Source organism: Lycorma delicatula, chromosome 2, assembly GCF_047948215.1.
Source record: "Lycorma delicatula isolate Av1 chromosome 2, ASM4794821v1, whole genome shotgun sequence".
Classification (NCBI taxonomy): domain Eukaryota; kingdom Metazoa; phylum Arthropoda; class Insecta; order Hemiptera; family Fulgoridae; genus Lycorma; species Lycorma delicatula.
The window spans coordinates 90,956,536-90,971,420 of record NC_134456.1 but is presented as its reverse complement, the minus strand read 5'-3'; the positions used below and the strand labels follow the sequence as shown (position 1 = coordinate 90,971,420).

Genomic DNA, 14,885 nt, shown 5'->3' with positions numbered 1-14,885 from the left:
TGCAATTCTGGGAAGGTAAATTAAGGGGTGAATTTAGTTATTTCTTATGGTTTTTAACCTGAAAATATTTTTTAAATGGATCCCAGAACTATACCTCCATTAGTTTTAAAAATATCTAACGTAAAACACAAAAGGTGGGGATAAATTGGAGGTAAGAAGATTTTGTTAAATGGTTAATTAAGTTGTATTTTTTTTCAATTAGAAATATAGAAAATTTAATTCTGAAAAGATTCATGTAAAGTACTTAAAAAAAGTTGAATACAAGATATTGAAATTTAAGTTTATTAAAACACAAAAAATTAAATTGTGAAAAAAGTGTTAACAACATGAAATAATTAATCTTGTCCATAGGTTGGAAACAGTTTAACTTGAAATTTAATTTTAACTTTGAAAACAAGAGAAAAATGAAATTAAAAGTTAGTGAAGGCGTTATTAATTACCTTCAAAGTCTTGAAGTGGCCTTTGTTTTGTGCAATACATGATTTAGTTGGACGAATCCATTCTTTTCTAGTGCATCTTATAACTTTAGGAGTATTCTTAGATTCAGCAGCTTCCATTATGAAAGTCCTTATTTCCTCTTGTGTGCCATTCTGTTTTGAATAAACAATTGACTTCATCCAACTCCATAGAAAAAAGGCTGATGGTGAGGGCAGAAGATCATGGTGGCCATTTCACTGGTCCTTTTGACCAATACATTGTCCATCATATGTATTATCTAAATGATTCTTTACATTGTTAGAAAAATGAGTAGTGGCCTGTCGTGCATGAACTACATCTCTGACCTGTTTTCATAAGAAATATCTTCCAAGAGGCTGGTTTGTTTCCAAAATGTTTTTAAGCCTCCATGGTAAGAAAAAATGGACCAATCAAATTATTGCATAGAACACCAAACTATACATTAATTGAAAGTGTATGCTGGAAATGTCTTGTCACAATTTCATGTGGGTTTTTCATCCGCCGAAATATGGGTGTTATAAAAATTTACTATTCCACTTCTAGTGAATCATCATGATTCATCAGTTACCAGATTACAATGAAAAAAATTGAGATTTCGTACCCATTTTCTATGTAACCATCAACAGAATAACTATGATTTTGTGGGAACAAGTTTTGTACTCATTATATGGAATGGGTATACCTGTACCTCATGAAGTGCCTGCCATATGCTTAATTGTGAAATATTTAAATGCTGTGATACCCGTTGGTGCTTGTGATAACTCTACAGCATTTATTATTGCTTGTTCATTATTGTGGTTTCTCACTTTGTTGATGACCAGTATCTACTCGTTTTCGTTTAAAACTGCCGGTTTCTCTAAATCATCCCTCACAGCTTCAAAAATGCTGCGATCAGGTGCCCTTTGATGTGGATAAATATCATGATATTCTTGAACTGTAGCCAAACCATTGTTGTTTACTTTACCATAAATTAATATCCCATCTGTATATTCTTCAAATAAATACGTATTTGCATTGTCTCCTATTATGTATAAGAAAATTTCACTAAATTTTATAAAAACTGTTTTCTGAATTGTACACAAAATCTCACAGATACCTTAGTACAATACAAATACCGCCATCAAGATTATTCAAACACGGTTTCAAAAAGTTAATTATTGATCAGCCCATATTGCCAACCTATGAAAATAAATTAATCCAGCCGTTTAAAAAAGTAGTAAATAAATGATCAGCTGTTATTTTCAACCTACGGACAATTAATTATTCATGCTGTTAAAATTTTTTTTACATTTCAGTCTGTTTTGTTTTTTAATAAAGTTAAATTTCAATATCCTGTATTCACTTTTTTCTTATGTAATTTACATGAATCTTTTCTGAATTAAATTTTCTACATTTCTAATTGAAAAAAAAAAAATACAAATTAATTAACCATTTGACAAAGTTTTCTTACATTAAACCCCAAAAACATGTTATTTATTACTCCCTAATTTTTGTGTTTTACGTCAGATATTTTTAAAACCGGTGGAGGTATAAGTTCTAGAACTTATTTTTTAAATATTTTTAGGTCAAAAACCATAAAAAACAACTAAATTTGCTCCTTAATTTACCTTATCAGAATTTCAGGAAGATTTCATTTTACTGGGGAACTGAAATCTGAATAAATATTAGCATACTTGCCTGGGCCTGAGGTGGACCTGGCATCCCATTCCGGATCTAAATTGTTCTTTAACATCATTAACTGTTTGTTCTATGTAAAGATTAAAATGTAACGGGAATAGAGAACATCCTTTTTGGACTTCCTTTTTTGTTACAGCTTCTTTCTTATGTTCTTCGATTATTACTGTTGCAATTTGTTTCCTGTAAATGTTAGCGATTGTTCTTCTATCTCTGTATTTGAACTCTAAAATTTTAAAAATGCTGAACATTTTATTCCAGTTTACATTATCAAATGCCTTTTCTAATTTTATAAATGCCATGATTGAAAGAAATTTTTCCTACATTTTGTAATTAATAATTTTAAATGTATTTTAATAAATATTCAGTTCATCTGATAAAGTAGAAATCATTGTAAAAGCGCTCAAGAGTATGTATAGGAATTAAAACTAGTAACATGAGTTATTGTTAAAATAGAATAATGCTTCCTTAGTTTCCTTAGTTGTGTGTTACAATTTTATTAGTACTTGGTTAATTAGTTATCATGGTCAAGGTTCCTCATTTTCTTGAGGATATTTTATTTTTTTATTTTTTATATTGTTTCAAATGTTGTTTAAACATTTTAAGAAAAAAATTAAAAATCAATTTATATTCTAAGTAACATTACATAGAAATATGCTCTCTGAAGACTTTTTTCAAGCTGTTGAGCTCCTTTGTTTTATGTTTAGATGAAGGAGCTCATAATAATTCAGAAAAGGTAAGCGAGGCAGTTACATTCTTACACATAGAATGGAAGTTGTTTCTTTTTACTAAATATATTACATAAGCATTGAGAATGTGTGAAATGAATTAGTAGTTTGTTGTAGTACGAGTTTATTGAATAAGAAGTTTATTGTATCAGTATATTTTAGAATTTATTCCTGTTTGAGTAGCTGTCTGATTGATTAATACATGATATTTAATATCTGGTAATAGGATCTGCAGTGATGCGTGATGGCGTGACACTGAGACATGGCTATGCTTTAGATCTGGATAGTGTTTCAACTGGAGCTGTAGTCGGTATGAAACGTCACAGAGATGGTTCATTACATTATTATCTTGATGGTATAGATCAAGGAGAGGCTTGTTCTGGTTTACCTACTAATGTCTACCCTGTCATTGACTTGTATGGCCAGTGTGCTCAGGTTAGAGCAATTTAATTTTCTCTCATTTTATTTTATAATCCTTCTATTCTATTTTTTTCCACATTATTACGATCTTTATCATTCATTTTTTTTATTTTAATAGCAAATAAGTCTTAGATTCATGATTGATTTAGTATAAAATTTTTTTATCATTAAACCATCACAGTTTAATGTTCAAAAACGTAGTTCAAAACATACATAGTTCAAAAACTACGTAAGTTATCGCAACTTACGTAGTTTTTCATTGATTACAACATCCATTATAAAATTTTAAAAGATGAAATACTTTTTTTGTAGCAGTAAAGAATTTAATAAGTTAAAGTAATAAAAAATAAAGTAAAATTTTAAAATAAAACGCTTACTTATCATTACCAAAAAAGGTTCAATAAATTCTTGATCATAGTACTGTAATTAATATGCAGCATAAGATATAAAATAGCTACTTGACTTATTTTGATCTTTATAATTTATCTCTCTGATAGATTTTTAAATTTTAGTTTAGGTAGTATATTCTTGTTTTTATTGTGAAATTGATTAATTTGTGTTACACTTTATATATATTTCTAAATTTGTTACTTTATGATAACAATACTGCACTTTTTATTTGTTACCTCCTATTTCAGCTACAATGGTTATAAGTTGCCTATTATTAAAACTTTAAGTTTTAAGTGTAATGTTACGTTATAGCTGACATTATTTATTCACTTGTTGGTTAATCAATCCAGAATTGAACTAGTACTACATTCTTATGATTAATCTGATTATTTCAAATTTTGCATAATTAAAAAAATGATAATTTTAAAAAATACTATGTAAATTTAAAAAAATGGTTCTCTGTTTTTGTAATTTTTACTTATATTCATGAATTTTAGAGAAAATTTAAAAAAAATTATCTAAAGTACCGCAATGCTCATATTATCCATGTGTAGTTTATCTGTACTGTAGCTTAATTATAGTAGTTTTTGTCAAAATGTTTATAATTTATTTTTACATAGTTCAGTATTATTTTTGAATAATAATATTGAGCAATTGTAGCTCTATATATGTAGTGGCACATGTGCCACTATTTATCTAATTAGAAACTATGCCAAAGTAGTTTATTTTTCTGATTATAAAACCTTATTTAGAATGTTAATTTTGCTTGCTGGAGTGGTTAATATAATTGTTACAGCTAGCAATACATATCAACATCTCATAACTTATGTATAAATGTGCACTACATACATTATATATAAATATATCTCAGTAATGTGATGTATGCAGTATATTTGCATACATATTTATTTATTGTTCTATAGAAATTCATTTTAAAATTTATCTGCTATTAACGTGCTTGTAGATGACCAGTTTTTTTGTACTTACTTTTGGTATAGAGTATTTTCTGCAGATTCATCATTCTCTTTTTTTATTATTCTGCCTCTGCTTCTTAATCCCTTTCAATAAATTTTCACTTATATTTTCACAGAACCTTAATATTTTTTTTTTATGTACACAATAATATCAATTTAAAAAATTAATCTTGGTAAATAATAGTAGCTGCAGGTCATTCTTGTTATATTCCTTTTGAGTTGAGCTTCCCTGCATAACAATAATTTAAAATATTAGCATTGTATGTGTACATTTACGTTTTTTCTTTTCTTTCTTTTTTTTGAGCATATCACAAACCAGTAAAATCTTTCTTTTAAAGCCATTTTAAAAAAAATATTTTTAAGTTCTATTAGAAAAATAACATTTGGAAAATATAAACATGTATTATTGTTTTATTTAAAAATTTATCTCATCAATTGTAGCTTGAATATTGATTGCTACAGTTTTGGATTTTTTGTTCCATAGTAATATGATTTTAAGGTAGTTATATTTGTTCCTTTTACTTTAGGTATCAATAGTGAGTCCAGTTGAGAGGCAGGTGGAACCAGAAAGCAATGAAAATAGTTGTTCACAAGGTCTAGTTAGTCGTATCGATGAACCTGCTGCAATTACAGTATCAACTACTGTTAATCAACCTTCTATAAATCTTATTTTACACAGGTTGATACCTTTTTTTTTTTACAAAGTCAATTTTTTTTTAATTTAAGAAATTCTTTTTATTTATGTGTTGATTTAATTAATTCAAGTGTACATTTTCATCTTTTTTTCTATTTTATCTTTACATAAATTATTAATTATTTGGAAAAAGCATTAGCAGATGTATTTCTTTTCTCTCTCAAACCAGTAAGACATTTTAAACAACTTTTTTACTCAATAAACATTATATCTTAATTTTAAGTTTACTGCATTATATACTGAAATAACTTTTTTCCACTGTTTTTTATTTTAAGTGGAATGTACATCAGTAGTCATCAGCCTTTAATAGGTGCCGATGCTACACTGTAGAAAAACTGCATCCATTGTTTTGTTTGATCGATGAGAATAAGTTTAATAACAGATTCATTGTCAGGCAGGCTTTAGTTTATGAAACATGTCATTTTGAGATTTTTTATGCATTAGTGTATTTACCCTTTGTTATTCATCTATTCCTCTTTATGAAAAAAATTGATTGTATCTGAGAAAATAGATGCATGCATCCGGTGTATTTGATTATTATTATTATTAGTGGCTAAAGTTATAACATTAACTTTATTGTGTGGTAAATACGCTTGGAACTTTTGTATTTTGTTGCACCAGAAATAATGTTTTGAAAAAGCAAACATTTGCATTTGTAAATGCATGATTTATACCTTTAACTATAAAACTATAACATAATAATTTTTTCCTGTAAAGTAAAAATATAAAAATCATAAGTTTTTGAAAGAGAATATTTGTATGTTATATATCTCTGAAAGAATGATTTGAAAGTCAAAAATTGCTAAATTTTGTTAAATCATATAAAAAGTATGGATGTTTGTTATGATTATGCCTGAAAATAAGTTTGCTGTTTCAGTGATTACTGTATTTACTCGTGTACAAGCGCACCCCAAAAATTAATGACATAGTTTTTGGGGAAAAAATTAGTATGTAAAATTTTCAGTTGATTTCTACTCTTCTTTTGTACAGTTCAAATTTAATATTAAAATACGTACTTTAAAATTAAATTGTCTAAATATTATATTGTATACAAAAATTACAGAACAGTACATTGATAAACACTAAAAAATTTTAAAATAAACGTAGGCATCATCTTGTAGCATCATGTGATCATTTTAAAAGACAAGCAAGTAAAATACTAATACAATAAATCTGAAAAAGGATTCTCACTTGTTTTTTAATCTTCATCAGTGTCTGAATTTCCAACTTCATAATGGACATGATCATCTTTATCATCCCGTATGGCAGAGTCTTCACTTTCATTTAGGCTTTTAGAAGTTTAGCATTTTTTGAAGCTCTTTACAACCAAATCATTGGAAGTAAAATTCCATGTAACCAAGATCCACTCGCATATTAATCCCAAACTCGGCTGTTTCAATTTTCCTGTAGTAATTAATTGTTGTTCAATTTTAAAAAGACAAAAAGATCTTCACAAGATTAATTTTTGTATAAAAATTACTACAGAAAATTATATAAATTATAAAAAATTTTTATATAAAATTGTATCATCAAATGGGCTTTGTAAAGCCAATTAATTCAGACCTGTAGTGGCTGGAATAATGATGTCATTCCATTAGGGATACAAACTTGCATTGTTATACTTTCTTGAAGTCTTCTTTTCACATTGTTTGTTACATGACTACAGAAACTGTCCATCACTATCATACTTTTCAGTTTTAAAAGAGCACCTGGTTGCCGCTCCCACATATTTTACCCACTCTAAAGCTAGTGAATTATCTATACACCCCTTGTGGTGTTTCTCTAATTCTATGATTTACAGAGGCTTAAAGAATATTATATATATAAATAAATATGTTTATTAAAAAAAAATCAAAAGAACTGAACTAAAAAACACTTACATTTCAGTGAAAAAAATTGCTGTTTCTGTTAACAATTCTCCATATTTAGAATGAAACTGTTATCCAATCAGTTGGGATTTTTAATTGTTAAGGAAGACATCAGAAATATTCGTAGATAATCCAGTTAATTTATTGTAACTACAGAATTCCAAATATGCTCTAATTTGTTTATACTAATTACATTTACACATAATTTATACAAAGTGTTTTTAATTACCGACTTAAATTATTCCTTTAAGAATATTAAGTATTACTTAGCTAATGAAAACCTTTCATTATTTTTATATTTCAATGTTTAATCTTGTTTGTTATCATTTATTACAGGCTAAGCCCTTGGTGTGGTAAAAACATGACTATTCAGCCTACCAATGTGGCTGCAGTACGAACAATTGGTCAGCATAATAACGGTTTAGTATTGAGTGCAACACCACTAACTACTAATGAATTGTTTGAAGTTGCTGTTGATAAGTGGTCTGGTCAGTGGGCTAGTTCGCTTGCAATTGGAGTAACACTTGGTACACCGGCTGATAAAAATCCTCTTCCTCCAACTATTGCTGGATTTAAAGCTGATACGTGGTTTATTCAAGGTTAGAAAAGTATATTAAATAGATCTTTTAAATATTACTTTAGCACGCTTATAATGAACTCATTCTTTACACTGTATGTGCAATTATAAAAGATAAAATACCTCCTCTCTCAAAGAAAAAAGAGAAAATGTATGATGATTTGTATTGTGTGAAAGAAAACAACTACATAATTGATTAAAAAGGGTTTGAAATAAAGCTTATTCAGTATATTCCATGATTCTTCACAATCATATAAACAATTTTTTTCCAAAAATAACTTCATCTTGATGTGGTTTATGTAATCAGCAGATTTATCAAATTATTTAATTGCTAACTAGAGTAAAGTTTTATCTAACTGGTTGTTTTAAGTCCATCAAATATTTTACATAAATCATTTTTTATGAGAAATAGCACATCAATTAGTGGTGCCAGAACATTATGGATATTTCATCAGAAATAGAATATAACTGTAACTGTACATTGTTAGTTCTCTGGGATCACCAATCTATATTTTGTAAATTAGAATGATAGTCTGGTGGCAGGGAAAGAATATTGAAGAGCCTGTAGTGTTAAAATATTGCTGGTCCAAACCCTAAATTATACCCATCCGCATGGAGAAACAAACCTCTATGCTCCCCAAACCAGTTGAATTTATTGATAAGTAAAATCTATTTACACTGCCATGAAGAAGCACTTTTGGTTTTTTAAATATATTTAAAAAAATATTCATAATAAGTTGTATTTATTTTATGTTGCTAAAATTTACAAAAAAGTGAATATATTACATAATATGTTCACTAACCTGTAATATGTTACTAACCTCTAATGCAAGTTCTCTAACAGTCAGTCTGTGAAAATCGCACATTACAAAGATGACTTCTAACACTTAAAGAAATTGTACTCAAATATCAGTAACACAAAAACTAAACAAGATATCAACAATCCAAGAACATGTAGTTACAGAGGAGATTTTGCAGAACACAATGCTGCAAACCGCATGTCACTAAATATCTCCATTGGCGTGTAATTAAAAAGGTTCGGAACAGACCTCGTATTTTCTGAACAGACCTCGTAGGCATATTATAGACTATTTCCTAAACAAGAATAGGAGTCAGTTCTCACAACTTGTGAGGTGCAGTTTTCATAAGTTATTTTCTTAAATCAGGAAATAATTAAGTCTATGAAACATTTAATTGCTCTTCAAATATGAAAGTTAATCAGTGGCACCGCATTCTTCTATTTGTGCAAGTTTAAAGATCGTAAAACTATAAAAACAATACAGTCTGATTTAATTTTAGAAACATGTACAATTGTAATTCAAGATTGTAAGAAATGTTTAACATATGGTTTTTGGTGGATAGATTCAAGAGTGGCAAAAACTAAATTTAACAAATTAAAAAAATAATAATGAGCATCTCAAAAGACAATATTTCAAAATGAAAATAAAGCCTGCATGAGATAATTTGTTAAATATCTCAAAAAATAATGATTTAACGTAAGTGTAGTTGAGTGCACGATTTTCTATTAATAAATAATTTTAGAAGAAAAATTATTATTAATTTTGAATATCCTTAGCTTATTCAGTCTGCTGAGCATTGTATTTTTCTGAGTTAAATTTACTCTTTATTTTTATTGTTAAATACTTATAATTTGCACTTATACAGAAGCAGTCTTAAACTACATCTTGATAGGCTATTTTAATGCAGAAAGTTATGAATTGGGCGGTAGATTGTCAACTGTATGAGGCTATAACATAGCAAATATGCTAGCTGCAGTCGATCTTGTGTGTAACCGTGCTGACTACGTTCATTGGCAGAGGAAGTGGTTCTGTCAGACGTAATCATAGTCTTTCAGAGAATTGCGGCTATGATTAGAGATTGGAGAATGCGGCATGAAGAGCTGGCCACTGATCACTGTGCCATCATGTTCACTGTGAACAATGTTCGACCAGGAACTAGGCGTGTTCCTCATTGAAAACCTGGAGAGTGGCAAGCAAGGGCGGTGGCAGATAATGTTGCGGATTGGTTTGATGTCAACTACCTAATTACTGTGACAAGATTGTTAGGTATTAAGAGATACGTGCAGAAGAGAGGGACTGCAAGATGGGCCTGGTAAGCGAAGGGTGTACTGGTGGTCACCTGAAATCGCTGAAAAAAGGGAAGCTACTTTGGCTGCTCAAAGAAGGTTACAGTGTGACACAAGGTGCTGTGGCAATATAGATGATTGCCTACAGGCAGAATACAGATTTGCAAGGAAGATTCTTACCGATCCAATTAAGGCTGGTAAAGCTAATTGCCGAATTGGATGAGGATCGTTAGGGAGGTGCTTACAAAGTGGTCATGGACAAGTTTGGAGGGCCTGCTGCACCTCTTTCTAGTGAGGAGGCACAACATGTGGCTTCGGAGTTTTTTCGGGCAGTGAAATCTGTGTGGCATGAGATACATGCAGAGCAGACTACTACATTTAAGATTGACAAAATCAACAGCACTTTCATTAAGTTACATCCTTGTAAAAGTCCAGGACTGGATGAGGTTCTAGGGGCAATTGTAAAGACGGTGAGACGACACCCATGGACCCTACTGGATGCATTTAACCAGGTTTTGGGGGGTAGCACAATTCCCAAGTTGCTGGAAAGAAACCAGGATTGTTCTAATACTTAAACAGTGTAAGAGAGAGGCTTGCCCTAACCAGAAAGCCTATAGGCCTATTAGCTTGTTGAACATCCTGGGAAAGTTATTTGAAAGGCTATTGGTGGACAGGTTATGGGCAGAAGTTGAGACAGATCGTAGGCTGTCCCCTAAACAGTTACGCTGCCTTGTGAGCGGAAGGTCCACAGATGATGCTCTGAACTACGTTCTGGGTTGGGCCGGAGATAAATCTGCTGGTTCCTGGTGTCGGAGGAGCATCCCGTTAATAGTTCTCCTGGACATCAGGAACGCTTTTGGAAGCTTGCCCTGGCCAGTCATAATAGATGCACTTTCTGCGAAGAATGTCAGTGGCTATCTGAAGTATTATCTTCATGAGAGGAAGGCCTATATCAGCATGGAAGATGGCAATGTCAGGATAGACATATTCAAGGGGGTTTCACAGGGATTGGTCCTTGGGCTGCTCCTGTGGAACCTCACATTTTACAGTCTGTTGAAATTGTGGCATGAAAGTGACATGGACCTAACAGCCTGTGCTAAAAGTTTGAATATACCAAGTAGGTATATGCCATGCAGGAAGTAGAAGAAACAGCGGTGGCTGCAATCGAAAAAATTAGGAGCTGGTTGGACAAGAAGGCCCTGCACCTTGAGCTGAATAAGTCTTCAGTTGTTGCATTTACTGAGAGAAGGAGACTTAGGGCCATTAGAGTCTGCATTGGCGATATACTTGTTCCCACATCTAGAAGTGTAAAATACGTGGGCATGCACCTGGAGCATAACAGACTGTTTAATGCACATCTTATTTCAGTTACTGAACGTGCTGAAGATGATCAGCAAACTGAGCAGATTAAGAGTTTGAGGCCTACCTCCACCGATTCGAAAAAAGAGCTCTGCCATTATGTAGATATTGTGGTGAGAATGTTATTGCTGAACACACTATGTACTATTGTCATAGGTGGGATGAGACCCAAAGAAACCTCGGGCTACAAAGACTTAAGCCAGAAGAGATGGTTTCATTCATGTTGACGGACAGATACGAATGGAATCTGGTTGTGACTTTGGCGACCGGAATAATTGGTACAAAAGAGAAGGATGACAGGGACTGGGAGAGGGTGTAAGGATTTGGGTAGGGATTTCTGAGGGCAGCCCCACTCTTAAGATTGTGGCTTGCTTAGGTGGACCACTCTTGATGAGTGACTTGGGACCCCTCATACTTGGGTACTAAAAGACCATAGTCCTGGCTGGGGTCCCCTGGGTGGTCTCTGGTTAGAGGCATGGCAAAGTGAAGACCCAAGTCCTGATCTGTTGGGTGAATGACCCCTGTGGGGCACGACTTTGTTGGATCTCATGGGGTCTCAAAAGGTTTGAGGCAAGGCATCCACAGAGATTGTGTAATGCTTTAAAAGCAGGACCAACCTCAGTGGTAAGGGAAAAGAAAGTTTTAAGCTGCTACATAGTCGAAGCAGTCTAAGCAGAAGCTACACAGAAGCAGTCTGTTTTATCTATTAAATTAGACATGCAAATTATTAACTGAAATTATTGTTTTCTGTGAAGCTATTTGTACTCTGTATACATGTAGAATTATATTTTTATCTATCATATTCTATTTTTTTTTTTTTTTTCTTCAGTCATTTGTATGGTTTGATGCAGCTCTCCAAGATTCCCTATCTAGTGCTAGTCGTTTCATTTCAGTATACCCTCTACATCCTACATCCCTAACAATATGTTTTACATATTCCAAACGTGGCCTGCCTACACAATTTTTTCCTTCTACCTGTCCTTCCAATATTAAAGTGACTAATCCAGGATGCCTTAGTATGTGGCCTATAAGACTGTCTCTTCTTTTAACTATATTTTTCCAAATGCTTCTTTCTTCATCTATTTGCCACAATACCTCTTCGTTTGTCACTTTATCCACCCATCTGATTTTTAACATTCTCCTATAGCACCACATTTCAAAAGCTTCTAATCTTTTCTTCTCAGATACTCCAATTGTCCAAGTTTCACTTCCATATAAAATGACACTCCAAACATATACTTTCAAAAATCTTTTCCTGACATTTAAATTAATTTTTGATGTAAACAAATTATATTTCTTACTGAAGGCTCAGTTCGCTTGTGCTATTCGGCATTTTATATCGCTACTGCTTCGTCCATCTTTAGTAATTCTACTTCCCAAATAACAAAATTCTTCTACCTCCATAATCTTTTCTCCTCCTATTTTCACATTCAGTGGTCCATCTTTGTTATTTCTACTACATTTCATTACTTTTGTTTTGTTCTTGTTTATTTTCATGCGATAGTTCTTGCGTAGGACTTCATCTGTGCAGTTCATTGTTTCTTCTAAATCCTTTTTACTCTCGACCAGAATTACTATATCATCAGCAAATCGTAGCATCTTTATCTTTTCACCTTGTACTGTTACTCCGAATCTAAATTGTTCTTTAACATCATTAACTGCTAGTTCCATGTAAAGATTAAAAAGTAACGGCGATAGGGAACATCCTTGTCGGACTGCCTTTCTTATTGCGGCTTCTTTCTTATGTTCTTCAATTATTACTGTTGCTGTTATATATAACACCATTTTCTAATTCATTTCCTCCGTATAACTCTTCAATATATTCCAGCCATCTATCGACTTTACCTTTCGTATTATATATTGGTGTACCATCTTTGTTTAACACATTATTAGATTTTAATTTATGTACCCCAAACTTTTCCTTAACTTTCCTGTATGCTCCGTCTATTTTACCAATGTTCATTTCTCTTTCCACTTCTGAACACTTTTCTTTAATCCACTCTTCTTTCGCCAGTTTTCACTTCCTGTTTACAGCATTTCTTAATTGCCGATAGTTCCTTTTACTTTCTTCATCATTAGCATTCTTATATTTTCTACGTTCATCCATCAGCTGCAATATATCGTCTGAAACCCAAGGTTTTCTACCAGTTCTCTTTATTCCGCCTAAGTTTGCTTCTGCTGATTTAAGAATTTCCTTTTTAACATTCTCCCATTCTTCTTCTACATTTTCTACCTTATCTTTTTTACTCAGACCTCTTGCGATGTCCTCCTCAAAAATCTTCTTTACCTCCTCTTCCTCAAGCTTCTCTAAATTCCACCGATTCATCTGACGCCATTTCTTCAGGTTTTTAAACCCCAATCTACATTTCATTATCACCAAATTATGGTCGCTATCAATGTCTGCTCCAGGGTAAGTTTTGCAGTCAACGAGTTGATTTCTAAATCTTTGCTTAACCATGATATAATCTATCTGATACCTTGCAGTATCGCCTGGCTTTTTCCAAGTGTATATTCTTCTATTATGATTTTTAAATTGGGTGTTGGCAATTACTAAATTATACTTCGTGCAAAACTCTATAAGTCAGTCCCCTCTTTCATTCCTTTTCCCCAGCCCATATTCACCCACTGTATTTTCTTCCTTGCCTTTTCCAATCTCCAACTATTATTAAATTTTCATCTCCTTTTACGTGTTTAATTGCTTCATCAATCTCTTCGTATATACAGTCTACCTCATCATGGGCGCTTGTAGGCTTATAGACGTTTACAATCGTTGTCGGTTTGGTTTTTGATTTTATCCTTATTACAATGATTCTATCGCTATGCGTTTTGAAATACTCTACTCTCTTCCCTATCTTCTTGTTCATTATGAAACCTACTCCTGCCTGCCCATTATTTGAAGCTGAGTTAATTATTCTAAAATCACCAAAAGTCGCCTTCCTCTTCCCACCGAACCTCACTAATTCCTACTACATCCACATTTATCCTATCCATTTCCCTTTTTAAATTTTCTAGCCTACCAACCTTTTTTAAACTTCTAACATTCCACGCTCCGACTCGTAGAATGTTATTTTTTTTATTTTCTGGTGACCCCTTCCTTAGTAGTCCCCACCCGGAGATCCGAACGAGGGACTAGTTTACCTTCGGAATATTTTACCAATGAAGGCGCCTCCATCATTGCTATATGAAAATGAAGAGAGCCACATTTTCTAGGAAAAAAAGCAACTGTAGTTTTCCATTGCTTTCAGCTGCGCAGTACTCAGAGGACTGAGTGATGTTTATATGGCCGTTTAAGTCATTCTGACTCACGCCCCTAACAACTACTGAAAGAGCTGCTGCCCTCTTTCAGGAATTATTCCTTAGTCTGGCTCTCAACAGATACCTCTCCGATATGGTTGCACCTTCGGTCCAGCTACTCTGTATCCCTGAGCACTCAAGCCCCCTCACCATATTCTATAATCTGCAAAATTCCAAACTCTCATAACCAATAATTTTTCAAGGGAAACTGTTGATAATAATTTTTAGGAAGTTTCATTGTATTTAAATTAATAAACATTTTTAATTATCTGTCCTCACTATTATTCATCGCAAATGAATATTGAATTTATAAGTAAGGATTCTTATTTTTAAATGATTATTTTTTACTTTGAGGAGGAAGGGCA

The 14,885-nt window shown here is 32.2% G+C and overlaps 1 protein-coding gene across 1 annotated transcript in view; it reads left to right on the top strand.

Annotated features, from left to right (window-relative positions):
* The window catches only part of Neurl4 (neuralized E3 ubiquitin protein ligase 4), a 118,378-nt gene that overhangs the window by 63,637 nt on the left and 39,856 nt on the right, over positions 1-14,885 (top strand). Inside the window, exons 15-17 of the mRNA XM_075355773.1 lie at positions 3,085-3,293; positions 5,170-5,321; positions 7,541-7,803. Of these exons, the coding sequence (XP_075211888.1) occupies positions 3,085-3,293; positions 5,170-5,321; positions 7,541-7,803 (624 nt within the window). The remainder of the gene's footprint in view (positions 1-3,084; positions 3,294-5,169; positions 5,322-7,540; positions 7,804-14,885) is intronic.